Raw genomic sequence first — 15489 nt, 5'->3', positions numbered from 1 at the left:
ATGAGCTTCTGAGTCGAAGCACACCATGGCTCGTCATTAAGAGGAGTAAGTCCTTCTCTGTACATTCTTTTGGAGCTGTCAGCAGAAGCGTGTTTTTTCCTCCATGTTTCATATGCCCAAGATCCATGCAGAGTATGCTGTTTTTATGGCTGACTGAAGTGCATAAAATTGAAGTCATTCAGTTTTTCATTTGTTTATTTAATTGTGGAGGCCATTAACCTTGTAAAATCATTGACAGAATTATAAATCAACATCTTTGAGAATTATGCAAACAAGTTTATAAAAGTTCCTTGAATGAAATGAAAGCCAAACCACAGCAAGGATGAGGCCTTATTAAAAGTGCATATTAGTGGCCAAGAAAATATTGAAAAAAAAACAGTAGATAATTTTAATGGCAGTGACACCATCCCAGTACTACGATGTGTAGCACTCATAGTGTAGTTAAGGTTAAGGATACCTTTGAGATAAAGGTACCTGACTGTAATTTATTCTCAGATATTTTGTGTAGCTTGTTCTGTTCACGCAGAAATTTGGGCGATAAATGTGCTTAATACCAGGTTTGTTTGTCTGTAGAGATCTCATCTGTTTGTTTTGAATATTATTGGTCTGTCAAATGTAAGCATCTTTAACCAGCTGGAGGAGAGGCATTTTGATGGACCTGCTGAAGTCTGTGATCTGTCATCACTGGGTTGCTGAGCTCTAATTAGATGTAAATGAGAGGTGCTCTCATGCCTGCTTCATGGGCTAATCTTTCCTCTTTCTGTTGAGGAATATTTTTGTTCTGCTTCCAAACTGCTGGTATACTGTTTGAAATGTTGAACCGAGGTGGCAATTTAGAGTTTAGCACTATGAGTGTTAGCACTTTGGCTGCCACTGTTTTAATGTGTATGTCTGAACTGGAATTTGCTCTTAGACATTCAGATGCATTCAGTTCTTGATTTTTTGCCAAAATTTTCTGGCATGTGTTGGAAGAGGAATTTGGTGTTCCTCATTTAGTAAGTTCCTTCAGAGCTGCAGTCTATTGTTGAGGAGTGCCTGAAGTAGCATATACACCAATTAGCTATGCTGGTAAAGAAATTCTTTAGTATCTGAGAGTATATGTTTCTGTCCTAATTCCTGTGACTTTTTTTTCCTGGTTCAAGTGTTCTCTTAACAGAGAAACTTGGCCCCAGAAAGTTGTTGAAATCATTCTTCAATTTACTCACAATAAGCAAAAAGCTCCAAGGACTTCATAGTGCCAGAGCTGTGTTTTCCTGCGTATTTAGGTGTTCTCACTTCAATCCTGGAGACTAAGAATGTGTTTGACCTTTTGTGGTATGCCAAAATACTGCTCCAAATGAACTTGCATCAAGAGAAAGCTTAGAACAATATGTGTTCCAGAGAATTTTAGAGGTATAGAAGCCATGATGTTTTTGTTAAATTCTTAAACTGTGGTCATAGCATTGTCACCAACACTGGAAGCATTCAACTTTTGTTACACAGCACCAAGAAGCCTTGTGTCTGTGTTGGACAATCTTTTGGGGTTCACCTGGTGAGATGATAGTCTTCTCTTTGACTGGTATGTTTATAAGGAGATCTTCAGGTTCGGTATTGGTGGTACACTGGTACGCTGAATGGTGTAATATATGCTCTATCAAATTGGATTAGCAGCTAAAGTTTCATTTCTTCCTCACCTGATTTCTGTAAATACAAAAATCTCATCAGTTACAGTGACTGCTATACCTATTTATTGAATCACACAATCTAGGAGTATTTTATTCACTTTGATCCTTCTAATTAAAAATGGAAGCTACAGAGAAATGCATTGATTTAGGCCGGCTGTAGCAGTTCTAGATCCAGCTGCTCACTAAGGCACCCTGCTTGTTTTCTGTTCTATTTTATGCCTCATGCTTTTGGATAGCAGGTCACTGCTGTGTTCAACCATAATAATAAAGACAGACTTAAAGAGTTCTATTAAAGAATTAGCTTTGTCTTAGGGCTCTTGTGGGTGAAGGCGGACCTAGATCTAAGTTCTTTGATTTTGGTTCGTTGGTTTCTCCTGAACTTCTGGGTATCACTTAAGCCAATTTCACAAGGGGACTAAGGGGACTTTTCAAGTGCCATATTGTATTCCAGAAGTGTAAAAAAAAAAAAAAAGAAAAAGAAAAGAAAAGAAAAAAGAAAAAAAACCACACTTATTTGTGTGTTTTTTTTTTTGTTTGTTTGTTTTTTTTTCCCCCGTGATATCAACCAGGTTAAAAACTTGATATGCATTATCCATACTTTTTTTTTTTTTTTTTTTTTTTTTCCTTTTCTGTCTTCCTTCCATTTTAACCTTTTCCATCCTTGTTCCCCTTTCTGCAGAGGAAGCCTGCCTCACTGAGATACTTGGCAATGCCTGTATCTGAGTACTGATAGAAAGGAGAACTACAAGAAAAGCGATCTTGAAAACTGTCAGTTAGGAATGGTTGGTAGGTCTGGAAGAATTCAAGTCACAGAGGCCGCTCAATGCAGCAGCAGGTGTGGAAAGCAGTCACAGGAAGATGGGAAGCGTTGGTGGCCTCAGCCAGGAGCCTATAAGGCTGAGATAGGGACTCTACATGGGCAGGGCAGTGTTTTCCAGCCTCGTTGTCATTAGCAGCAAAAAAGAGTGAGAGGGAGCAGTAATCAAACAGGCTTGGAAACATGTTTATCCAAGAACAGTTTTGGTGTACTTTGGGGCGAACTATCAGAAGAGTTTTATTGCTAACATAGTCCCATCTATGGCTGACATTTGATTTCAAACTCGTTGGCTCAAATTTCCTTTGCTTTTGCCAAGTATCTGAATGTCTGAGTGTGCTGAGGGAGAATGGATTCTTAGGGAGATTTTAGCTGTTAAAGAGTAGCTTTGAAGTGGACTTTTACACTGACCAGATATAAACTTTGACAAATTGGACAGATTTTCAAGAAACAAGAAAAAACATGTCCTTGACCTGAAGTGTAACTTCTGGTGGCTGCCATTCAGTGCATAAGATCTGAGAACTGTTTGAAGATAAGGTCAACAACATTAAAGAGTGCTTTTGTCCTTGAGTCCTTTCTTGGAAAAGGCTGACCCTGTTTGGACTGGAACAAGCACTGTCAGAAACAAACTAAAAGATCAGGACATCTGATTAAAGTTTGGCAAAGTAATAGTGTTGTCTTGCAGAAGCATGTACTTTATGAGGCCGCACTATCAATTTTAATACCGTCATTATTAATTACTATGAATCTATAAAAAGAATCTTATCTGGAAAAGCAAATATTAAATTGATATAATTATCTCACAATTGATGCATGACACAACAGGATGGAAGAAGCAAGTACATTTTCAAGAGGACTGGAAAGTGATGTTTTATGTCGGCAAGTAGTAGACAGACAAGCTGTTAGTTGTTGAGTTGGCCTTTTAAAAAATATATATAATTTCTTACCACCTGTGGTGTTAATGGGTTATGCTGACAGATCTCTTTAATGTATACTTTCATTTTTCTTGGGTGCATTTTGTTTATTTTGTTGCTCAGAATGACTTCCAGTATGGATTTAGAGCTACAATTTTGTTGGTACAATGTTTTTTTTACATTTTTTTACAAAATTTACACAGGTAATTCAGAATCTGTCTTTGAAAATTATGGTGGTGGTTTTTTGTTTGTTTGTTTGTTTTTTGTTTTGTTTGTTGTTGTTGTTGTTGTTTGTTTGGTTGGTTGGTTGTTTTTTTTTTTTTTTCCCCAAACATAGGGGCTAGAAATGACTAACTTACCTCAACTGGGTTTCTTGTTGATGTTAGCATCACTTAACATAACTTTATCATCACCCTGTCATTATCAGCTGTGGCTGTCAGCTTTGTGAAGCTGAGACATTCCTGCAGCCCCTCTTTTCTTTACTGGCACCTCTCTTACTTTCTGTGAGGACCAGCTGCTTTATATAGTAACATACAGTGTTTCTTGTATTTTGCTTAAAGGAATTTTTTGTCCTTTTAAAAACTGAACATTGTTCATAAGGTTTAAATAAGCACATGGTGCTCTAGACACTGACAGCGTAGTACAGATCTTTATGTCATTTAAATGTAAACTTGTAAGGTTTGCAGTCATCCTGATTTAGATTTGAATTGTGGTGAATAAAGGAAAAATATTGTGGGTCTATTTTACAGTTTTCTGTTTCTTCCTAATTGATTACACCTTAAATTCAATTAACATTGATGATGGATGCTATGAATTGCAAGAGTAAATGGCAGTTAAGGTGATATGAAGGGAATACCAATAGCAAAGACTGAAGGAGGACATCATATCTACTCTTTGTAAGCTGGTAGGTCCTTAACATGTGAAAAGAATGCTGAAGTTCAGATATGATTGCTAAGCTGCTGATTGCTAGTGTTGGCACCAAAGTTCTTTGCTGTTGGTAGTACAGCATCATTAGTTGTTTGTAATGCAGCCTCTTTCATCTGGAAAACACTTTGCAATAACCTTCGCTGTAATTATCACTGGGTTTTGCTGCTGTAGTGTCTGCCAGATTACTTCATCACCATTTTATTTTACTTTTCATTTTGGAAATTAGTTTACAAGTTACTTGAGGGAATCTTCCCATTTCATTGTTTGTGTGCTTTGCACTTTTATGGATGGGAAAGAAAGATTTCAAGCAAATGAAATAATATGCATCAAAGAGATATAGACAGAATTAAGGTTATTTTCTGTCCCTAAAAATATTTGTAAATGTTCTGGATACTGTTAGCATTCTAATTATGCATGTCTAGTAATTCATTGCTTTGAGTTGCTTTTTAGTGCTAGTTATGCTGTGATTGGATTTTATTTACTGTTATGAAATATGTAAATTTCCTGTACTCACTGTCATTCTCCTTTCGGTTGCAGAACAGCATGCCTTCACTGTAATTCTATTTACTAAAATACTCATAAAAATAATATTTGCCAGCTTCTTACTGAGCCTGCCTTTCTTTAACCTTTACATCATTCCACAAGAGACAAAGCAATGCCATGTTCGCTCCAGCATCATTTCATTTTCCAGCTGTGAGTGAAGAGGCATGTTGAGCCTCAACCCACCCAGAAAAAGAAAATTGACATTATCCTTTAAAGGCTTCTGTCTCACTCTTTACAAAAAAAAAAAAAAAAAAAAAAAAAAAAAAAGCAAGACATATGCCACTAGCTTTTTTTTTCCTGCATCGTTAAGTGTATGCTGACAGAAATAATTCTTTCTGCATTTCATGCAGTGTTTTTTTGCTGGAGGAAATGCCCCACAGAAAAATATAGCAAAAGAAGGTTTTGGTAAATAGGGTTGCTGGGTTTGGTTTTGGTTTTTTTTTTTTTGTATTCCTTACTTGTAAGTAGTGGATAAAATATGCTGGTGGGTGACTGGATTTCATGTTAATGCAATTAAATACTTTCCCAAAATTCCTTCCTATCTTCTACGTATGAAGAAATCACTCATTGAAGTTAAATGCAGTTAAATGAGTTCTTGTTGAACATAATGCATTGAGAAAAATGAGTAACAGGACTCACACCGACTTCTGTAGGTCAAAGATTTCAGTAGATGCTCAGTTACTTAGACCCTCATTTGGAACATGTAATACCAGTATGGCATGTATCCCATGTACTGCAGCAGGTTTTTATTAAAACTATAAAGTCAGTTGTTCAGAAGTTGTCAGAACTAAGATTATCTGTGGAAACTTAATCTGTTTGTACAGTGCAGTTCTTTAATTACACAGTAGCACCATATTTGCTCCTGCTGTGTGATCTCTGCCTGTGTCAGATGCTGAATGATTAATTTTGTTCAGTGTTCTTGTTGCGTAGCTCTAGCTGTATGCACCTACTGTGCATTATTAAAACAGATGGTTTTGAGATTTGAGATGGACTACTTATCACTGTACTCTGACTAGTTGGCAAATATTTGTTCATCTTGCTATCACCCCATTTGCTGGTGTTTTTTTTTAAATGGTGATTTTGAGATATTTGTTGACTTTCAAAGTACTTGCATAGTGTTGAATAATGTGAGTGTACAGAGGCACTTGGGGTTCCATAGTAATTGCCTGAGAACCTCTTAGTTCTGATAACTGTGAATGAAGATCTCAAGTGCACGTGCCCAGAAAATAAAGATCATGGTAATGATCTCAGCTTGAGTGACTCAAGCCAAGAGGTAAGGATAAAAGTCTGGAGAATTTTCCTCTGGCTTGGTCCTGTGGACATGTAACGTCTCTAGTGAATGAACAAGATCCTACAAAGGACGTTGTGCCTTCCAATGAACAAGTTGCTGGAACAAATTCACACTTGATCCTGTATAAAACTTAGATTTAAATAACCACTTCTTCCATCTGTGGGGGCAAAAAAAAAGAACTGAGAACAATTAGTGCTTCAAATGGCCCTACTTGAGAAGGAGTTGGACGAGATGACCTACAGATGCCTTTTCCCACCTCAACCATTCTCTACAAGCATACAAAGCAGTCACTGCTGGATAAGTTAGACTGTGACTTTAAAGGTTGTCAAAGTGCAAGATAAATGCAAGAAAGCTAATGAAGCAACTGTGTGCTGAAAGCTCTAGCTTATCTTGTAGTAGTTACTGTGCAGAAGCCACTATAAATTTCTTTCTTCACTTCACTTGGCATGATTAGCTTTATTTTGATTCAAATTTTTGTTTATATCATTTTCTGTTTGACAAATCAAGTGGAAATCCATATTCCATATTGTGGTGTTGCATCTACATTCCTGTTTCATTGTATTTGGAAGCTCTGTATTTCATATGGACATGTCCTTCTTGAACTGAAACACCAGCTGGGAGCCATGTTAGCTTGCTTCTATCTGTTAACTCAAGTTAGAGTGAAATGAAGAAAAGTGCCAAGTGTTTTCACTAATTTCTGCTGAAAGCAGCAGGTTGGTAATCTTATACCAGGAATCTTGTGTTCTGATATGGGTTTAAGTGGAGAATATGTGCTACATGTCTGTACACTCCTTTACTTTGCCCTAAGTTTCAGTACTTGCTCATCCCATACTCTGTGCTCTGTCCCTGTTTTTTTTTTTTTTTTTTTTTTTTTTTTTTTTGCCTTGTTTGTGCACTCTCTCCCTTCCTCTGGTTGTCCTCTGGCTTTTATTTCTCTTCATGCTGCCATCCTAGCTTCCACTGTGGATTGTAACCCCTCATGCACTTCCCCCTTTTCTGCATTCCTCATTCCTTTTTCTCATCTGTGACTCAGTTCCAGAGTCATTGTTGGGGTAATCTGGGTTTCCTGTCTTTGAGTCCTGGATCCCAGTCATTCATAGTCCATCTCTGAGCCCAGGTGCCTATCTTCTGTCCTTTAAGAACAACAGTTACAAGAGTATTTTCCAAAATTTTACCTCTCCTTTTTCCAGACTTGCTCTCAACTTTTCTTTTGTTCATATAAGGCCATTGCGTAGTTGTATGCTGTCACTACATAATGACATACCTAGTGTCAGACTGACCCAAAGAAGTGATTTCAAAATCTTGTAACCAGACCAAATTTAAAGGATTTTCACAGAGAAGGCAAAATGTGTATTTCTGTATTAAAATCCAAAATATTTTCAGGTTTCAAGTATTGACTCAAACAGAGGATTGTTTTTTTCAAGGGGAAGATTACCCTTGTTTTGAGCCCATGTTTTGAGAAATGGAGGAACTGATTATACTGAAAATTTGCAAAGAACTTATGATAAAGTACAGATATTTAAATGAAAACTGTGTCTGAAATTCAGCAAAATAGCAAAACTAATAAAAAGTAGCTCATGATAAAACAGTGCCAGTTTTACTAGTACATTGTGCTATTAGTCCCAGTCATGGTAGTTGTGTACAAAAAGGCAGCAGGCGCTCTCACATGTTTCCCTATGTTGTAGAATTGTTTTCCATAAGCACTGATGTGTTTTTGGTTTACACAGTTTCCTCCTGTTGAGTACTGAAAGTGAAGTGAAGGCAAGATATGACTGGCTCTGTCAAGATATGAGCAGCATGTTACAGTCTTTTTCCATGACAGTCTGGCTTTAGTAAGATAATATCTCATTATTTTTGACCTCCGTGTGTACTTGTGTCTGAAGAACATCGTGAACAATACACAACCCATAAATTTGTATCTAGGACGTAACAAAAGAGACATTTATTTCACATGGCAGCAGTCTTCTGTGTATCTGTGAGTATATTATTTTGTAATGCTTTTCAGGGCTTATTTGATCAGTCTTTCCAATGCATTGTTACAGTTCAATAGGCAAAGTGGCTTCAGCCTCTTTAGAAACGCTAAAGGTGCCTCTGTTGTTATACATGCTCTTTTTCTCTATATCTGGTTTAAATAGTATACTACACTTTCAAGTAGGAGCAGTAAGTAGAAATTTCACGAATAAAAAATGCTTGGATAAAAGTTCAGCCCACTCATGTGTCAGACTGAATTTCAGCCTGAGGAGGTAGATGTGGCTCATGTCTTCCAAGCACTCCTTCTGCAAAGCAGCCTACAGTTGAGGGGCTGGCAAATTTTTTATTGCAAGGATTTGAGGCACTTCCTTATTGCCGAACTATCATTTTTCTTGTGACTTAATGAAAACTAGAATAAAGGACATTTGTTAAATCTAGCAGAGACTGTCGTGAGGTCGGAGTTGGCTTTAAAGTAGGTAATTCACCTAAGCCTACATAATCACCAGTTGGAATTTCGTTTTTTCTGCTCTTCCTGTAGCTCATGGACCTTTGAAATTTTTAAGAAATTTCTTCCTAGAAATCTGTCAAAGCTGAACTGTGATCTGTGTCTCTTCATTGCATTGTGCTCTCTAAGATCAGAGCAGAAGCTAGCTAATTCTGTGTATTTACCGGTGTGCAGCTCTGAAGTCAATTACCTGAGATTACAAATAATGATCATTTTGCAGAATTTATCCTGTAGTGAGAACATGGGGAGTCTGTGGCCATTGTAGTCTTACCAGGGATGTACAGTTCCACTGAATTGAATTGTGTAATATAGAGGTTGTAGGAAAATGAATCTACGTGCTCTTAGCAAATTATTTCAAATGGGTGAACTTGAAAATTGCAAAGTGTAGATTGGGGGGATTGCATTTCTGAGGAGGAAATTTCTACACATTTATTAATGCAAAACACAGAGGAGTGAATTCCTGTTCCTGTGCTGGGTTCCTGTTCCCATAGTTCTGGGTATTTTTTTTTTCACACATAGTGTCCCCCTGTGTAGGATGTGGATGAGAAGCATAAGGGGCATTGTTCTTGGAGGCCAAATGAAAAAACAAACAAACTAAAAAACCCTGTAAAATATGTGTAGTTGAAAACATAAGTTTCTGGGAAAGGAAGCAGAGCTTATGTGATTTGTGCAGTCAGTAAGGCACTTTTGGGTATATTTGTTCTGAAGACATGATAAGGAAAAAAGCTGTGAAAGTTTTCTCACTAAAAGCATCTTTCCAGGAGAGATCAGAATTAAGAGACTGAACCCAACTGCTTATGAGAAGTTGGCAGTCTGTCAGAGTGTCTTTGTGTCTGCAGAATGTGACAAGCCACAGAATTTTGCAGATATGTTGTTTGGCCCTGAAATAGAGCAAATCACTTGCTTTCCCAAATTTGTGATACTGACTATAACCTGCATGATTTAGTGTCTCAGAAATTAAACAGGGCAGCCAAGATGTTATGTTAACAGTATGAAATAGGCGCAAACTGCCACAACGTGCTGTCTTGAAGAATAAAACTCTCCTAATATTAGGAGAGTAATGGTGACATTAGTGAAAAAGGACAACATGTGTGAGGAGCAGTGTGCAAGCTGCTGAGATGGTGAGCACTGGTATGTGGCAGCCTCAGAGAGCACCACAATTACTATACACTGAGCAAAGCAGCATTGTCACAGTCACTTTTTGGAAGGAGGGTGGGAGTAGGCTGGGGCCTTTGCATACAGAATGTAATCTGTGAGAGCATCAGTAGCAGTTGTACATTATGGTAAATTTGAGCAGCATGAGAGCTGAGATGTTTTGTTACTGCTGAGAACAGTTTCAAGGCTGCTGCAATACCAGGCAATTTAGAAATCATCAGAGATTCTTTTATCCAGGGCCACTGTGGAGACTTATGATTTTTTGCAAAGTGAGAACAGGATGATAGCCAGGAATTGCAAGAATGAACAAATTGTGATAAGATGATCCAAGCTCCGCAATTAATGTTCAGGCTCACTGTGCTCCCCATGTCAGAAGTTACCATTTTTGATAGAGCTGCTAGTGAGAGGACTGTTTGGATCCTGCTTGCTTTCCAAACCTTACGGATGTAAGTCAGTGTTGGTCTGGCTATGTTAGTGGAGTGCCAGGCTTGAGCTGATGCTGTAAATCCTGCAGGGAGCAAGGCACTGATTTACTAATGCTGCTCATGTTTTGGGTAGGAGTTGGCTGCTGTCCATCTGGATTGACTTGCTCATGGAGGAAGCATACTTTAGAACCCAGCTCCTTTGGGAACAGCAAAAAGCTCCTTGACCACCACAAGCAATAAAGTAGATTGCCAGGAGTTCATAATAGATGAGAGCATCTTCTGGTTGGAGGAGAAATCTGTAATGGTTATTCAGGCAAATACAATGTATTTCCTTTAGGTATGCAAATATGTATTAGTTCTTGATGGATAAGTGCTGAGTGTCATTACTTTTAGTTGCTCAAATCATGAACTTCTGTACAAGTCACTCAAATGATCATCTTGGATGTCATTAATTACTGAAGTATGACACTAATTTCTCTGCCCTGTTTTTTAATGCTAGAATTTGCTGTAAGAGAACGTGTAAACACATGTGACAAAAAAAGCACCTGTCCACTCAAATGCATATGATATTTTGTCCAAAGTGTTTTAAAAAAGCATTTTAGCATCATGTGCTACTGTACTTCTTCAAAACTCTTTGGGGAAATAAATTAAAAATGCTGCCATCTGTTTATCTTACATAGAATACAGAGGGTGAAAAAAGAAAGCCAGCAGCATTGAAGCAGCGTTATATAATTTTGTTTTTAAGAATATGTACTAAGGATAAGTGAGTACTGGTATGTTTTTCCCACGTTTGATTTTCTTCACCAATTTTTTGTCCTTTTATCTTAAAAGAAAACATCTTTGCGTGAGATCTGTGGGTGATAACCACTGGACTGAGTTGGCATTCGAAGGAGGATGTTTTGTTCTAGAAGTAACATCAGGCACAGCAGCACCTGGTGTCTCATGGAGCTTCAGTGGCAGCTGCTTTGGTAGCTTCAAAGTTGAAGTCAAATTTGCCTCAGAGTGATGCTGATGAATTCCCCGGACTCTGCTTTTCATTCTCTTGAATGTGGCTTTCTGGGTTTTGCCTTTGAATAACTGGAGTTCATCCAGAGTTCCATCCCCTTCAAGCAAAAAGTTGCTCAACTGAGTTAGGTGTGTTGGTCATTTGTTCTCAAAGGGACCGTTTCTGAAAAAAGCACCCAAGCACCATCAGTTCACATTTCATTTTGTTTTTAAAGTGCTCTATAGAAAAAGAAACAGCTTTCCTACCTCAAGCAGGTCTATTTTCCTTTTTCTGTTTATTTTTATTTCTTTTCCTTCTTTCTTTTTTTTTTTTCTTTTTCTTTTTCTGTTTTTTTTTTTTTTTTTTCTTCATTATAGCAAGGTAACATTTCCACAAAGACTGGTGATCCTATCAGTAACAGAACCACAATACTGATAGGCAAACCCAAGGGTTAATTCTGTTAGTATCCACAGTTGCGCTTGGTTTGTTGAAATGTAAATTGGTAGTGCAATTTCCTCTTGCTTCCATGGTGTAAAATTAGCTCAATTAAGAAAATTTTACTTTCTGTGCCTTATTATTTACTATATTTCACTTGGGCCAGGGGAGAAGTCAACAATCTCAAGCTGCAAGTGATTCTTTGCCGTTCTTGTAATATATAGCAGATATTGAATACTTAGACTGTAAAAGGAGAGAATTGGATATTAGAGAAGATAAATAAGAGGGGGAGGGGACCAAAGAGGAAAGAATATTTGCAAAGACCTCAGGGTAAGCTGCTTTCGATGTACTGTTTAAGCTTTAATGACCCATATACAGATTTTAGTAACATAGTAATGGCCAACCAGAGGATTTAGAGGCCTCAAGTGATGGGCTGAACAGCAAAAGCTGACAGAGGTCATAAATACTATTATGGTTTGACAGAGGCTCTGCCAGGACATAGATTTTTTATGTTCCCAATCTCTCTGCATGTGTGGCTATTTGTCAATAGAACTGGGAAAAGCTCAATTACTGCAAGTGATAGAAATATTTCTGATAGAACTACTCTTTTGGAATAATTGTTCTAATTGTTTGCTGTTTGTGTCTTTCTCTCTTTCAGTAGATTTTTTGCACTGTTGTCCTTTGAAAATTTACTCCAAGAAAATCTCCTGTGAAAAATTGTACCTAGCTTTTCCTTTCAGAAGAAAAAAAAAATTCTTCTCTATTTGTGCAATACTAATCGGGACTAGAGATGCATTGATCAAGTGCTTAATAATTGTAATAGCAAATTTACAACTCAGTAGCATCATATTCAGGGCACAGAAAGGGTTCCTCTATTCTCTCTGTGGCATGAGCTGTTTTGCACAAGCTGAATCAGCTCACTGGAGGCATTGCTTCTCACCTCCTCAGTCAAGATGGAGTGCTGCCATATTCCTGGTCATAGAGCTTACTCACAAGTTTAGAAACAGGATATCTGTGGACTTGCTTTGCCTGGTCTAGCATTAGGTGGGAAGGTTGGTGGCCCTGCATGTGGCAGGGGGGTTGGAGATTCATGATCCTTGAGGTCCCTTCCAACCCTGGCTATTCTGTGATTCTGCTTTGAAAATGCTGTATGCTTTTTTTCCACTTTACTAAGATCTGGAGTTTTGCTGCTGAGGATGCTTGCAGGACAGCACTGATCCAGCCAGATGCTGTGTTGCTCTTGTGTTTCTTCCTTGAATGGCATCAGCTTGTTGGATCTCTTAAAGACCATTATGAGTTGTGATTTGTACCTATCCTAATACAGAGCCAGATAACCCCTGGAGTTACCCAGTCTGATGGAGAACTTTCGATAGGATAGCAAAGGATAATTGTGTTGTGGGAGCTCCTTAACTTCCATTTTACACAGCAGTGGAGAGGGATGCATGCTGTCTTAGAAGTTGACAGTGTCATTTGGTGATTTGTTATTTTCTATGACAGAAGAAGGATGAGAGAAGGAAGTTCTCTGTTATTCACTACTGAACTATGCCACTTATTTGCATGTCTTTGTATCTATTATTTACTTTGTTGTAGTGACTGATAGTCCTGTTCAGATGAATGCATGAGGTGATAAAACAGCATGACTTTGGTAACAACACACGGCTTGTCAGCACATATTGCTGAAATATGCCATACTTGTGGAATATTTAATATGTATTATGGTATAAACATAAAATATGCATTCTGAAGGAAAGTAAATTTAGTGAGAGTGATCACCTAGAAGTTCACCAAATTTTTATTTGTCACTAGTCTGAAAACATGAACTGGTTCTGTTAAAGAAAAAATATACGGTGACAACACCATTTTTCTATTCTCATGACCTAATGCAAAAGGTGCCATCAAATCTATACTATTCTTTGGGTAAGATAAAGGACAATTACTGCTTAAAACATCATTCATATGAGAGATTTAGAATTTGGTTGGAAATTTGTTGTGTTGGAACACTGAAGAAAAAAACACACAAAACCCTCCCAGGTTCAGACAAAAAAGTGCTCTTTTGAGTATAGAAGCAAACTTGGTGTTTGATCAGGATCATAGAATCATAGGGGTTGGAATGGACCTCTGGAGATCATCACGTCCAACCCACTGCTGAAGCAGGTTCCCTACAGCAGGTCTAACAGAAAAGCATCCAGGTGGGTTTTCAGCGTCTCCAGAGAAGTTAATTCCATAACCGCTCCAGGCACCCTGTTTCAGTGTTGTGTCACCCACAAAGTAAAGATTTTTTTTTCCTTAAGTTTAGATGGAAATTCCTGCATCTCAGTTTTTGTCTGTTGCCCCTTATCCTGTCCCTACTGGGCACCAACAAAAAGAGCCTAGCCCTATGCACTTGGCTCCCGCCCTTTAGATATTTATAAGCATTGATAAGATCACCTTTCAATCTCCTCCAGGCTGAACAGTTCCAGTTTGCTCAGCCTTTTCTCATAAGGGAGATGCTCCAGGCCCCTCATCATCTTTCTGTCCCTCCACTGGACTCTCTCTAGAAATTCCCAGTCTACTCTCTCTAGAAGTTCCATGTCTCTCTCTAGAAGTTATTCTCTTGAAGTTAATGATTGATTCACCTATAGGAGGCTGCTAAGCCTCCTCTAGCCATCACGCTGCTGCACCACACTGGATAGGAACACATGGTCTTCAGCTGCAATGAAGTCCATAGAGTTAAAGGATGCTGAAGTACAACTCTTGGTTATCAGGTTATGAAGGTCAAGATATCAAATAATCATCTGAGTCACTAAAAAAATAGGCCAAAGTGAAATATTTTGATCCTTTTTAAGATAACATGTATGTTTTCCTTTTCAGCTTCTCTTTTGAAAGGACTGAAACATGCAAACATTGTGCTGCTTCATGACATCATTCACACCAAGGAGACTTTAACACTCGTTTTTGAATATGTGGTGAGTAGAGTTATTAACGTTCTCGATACATTTCAGAATGCATTGACTACTATGGAAAAGCTATTTGCTGTCAGTGATCTATGAACTGGGCCAAAATAACAATGTGCTTTCTTTAGAAGAGTGGAGATTAAAGGAGATGATGCTTTATAATGGAGTGTGCTGAAACAGAGTGCGGGGTGGGCTAGACCACAGTCAGAGCTGGAGATGTGGCTTATAGGGTTCTGTAAGGACTTCCCAAACCGGTTCATTATTTTGCTTCCTAGTTATGCTTGTAACTAGGAATGTTAGAGCATTTACTTGACTAATGTAATACAGATAATTTTAAAGTAGATGAGGATAGCATAGGTGAGAAGAAAAACAAAATTAAAATTCTTAACAGGTAATTCCTTCATCAGAGAAGTGTGACAAATTTAAATGGCTTTTGTTGTGACTGGCTTCTGTGTAGTGTCTTGTTGTAAACAATGCCAGTTAAAAAAAACAAAATCTGACACACAATTCAGAATTTCAGATTGTTGTTTTTTTTTGCCATAGCTCATGGTTTTGTACTAATTAAAACCTCAGTTTTCACAGTATACAGTGTAACGATCTAATTGTGTTCAGAGTATTACTTTCCAAAGTCTTGGGCTTGAACTCCTAATTAATCGTTTCGCTTTCCCTGAGACAAACATATGGTATTTATGTAGAAGTACTTCAGCATTTGGCTTTGGAATTATGCAATGTTCTATCACAATTAACCTCCAGTTTTCACAGAAGGGTCCAACAACATGTAATTTAAAAGAAACAAATGAGTTTAGAGAAGGTTGAATTTTCAGCATAATATCTGTTATTGTGTTGCAGTCAGTAAGGCTTTGCATTTATAACACACAGTGATTACTCGTTTAGTTTTAGAAATGGGAAATTGCCTACTTACTGTTA

At 37.9% G+C, this 15489-nt stretch overlaps 1 protein-coding gene across 4 annotated transcripts in view; it reads left to right on the top strand.

The window, feature by feature from the left end:
- The window catches only part of CDK14 (cyclin dependent kinase 14), a 308561-nt gene that overhangs the window by 112265 nt on the left and 180807 nt on the right, over positions 1–15489 (top strand). For all 4 annotated transcript variants that reach the window (XM_031614434.2, XM_090142825.1, XM_090142826.1 and 1 more), the window contains one exon: positions 14480–14574. In XM_031614434.2, the coding sequence (XP_031470294.1) occupies positions 14480–14574 (95 nt within the window). The remainder of the gene's footprint in view (positions 1–14479; positions 14575–15489) is intronic.

Source organism: Phasianus colchicus, chromosome 6 (genome assembly GCF_987193195.1).
Source record: "Phasianus colchicus chromosome 6, bPhaCol1.hap1.1, whole genome shotgun sequence".
Classification (NCBI taxonomy): domain Eukaryota; kingdom Metazoa; phylum Chordata; class Aves; order Galliformes; family Phasianidae; genus Phasianus; species Phasianus colchicus.
This window is presented reverse-complemented; position numbering and strand designations above follow the sequence as displayed.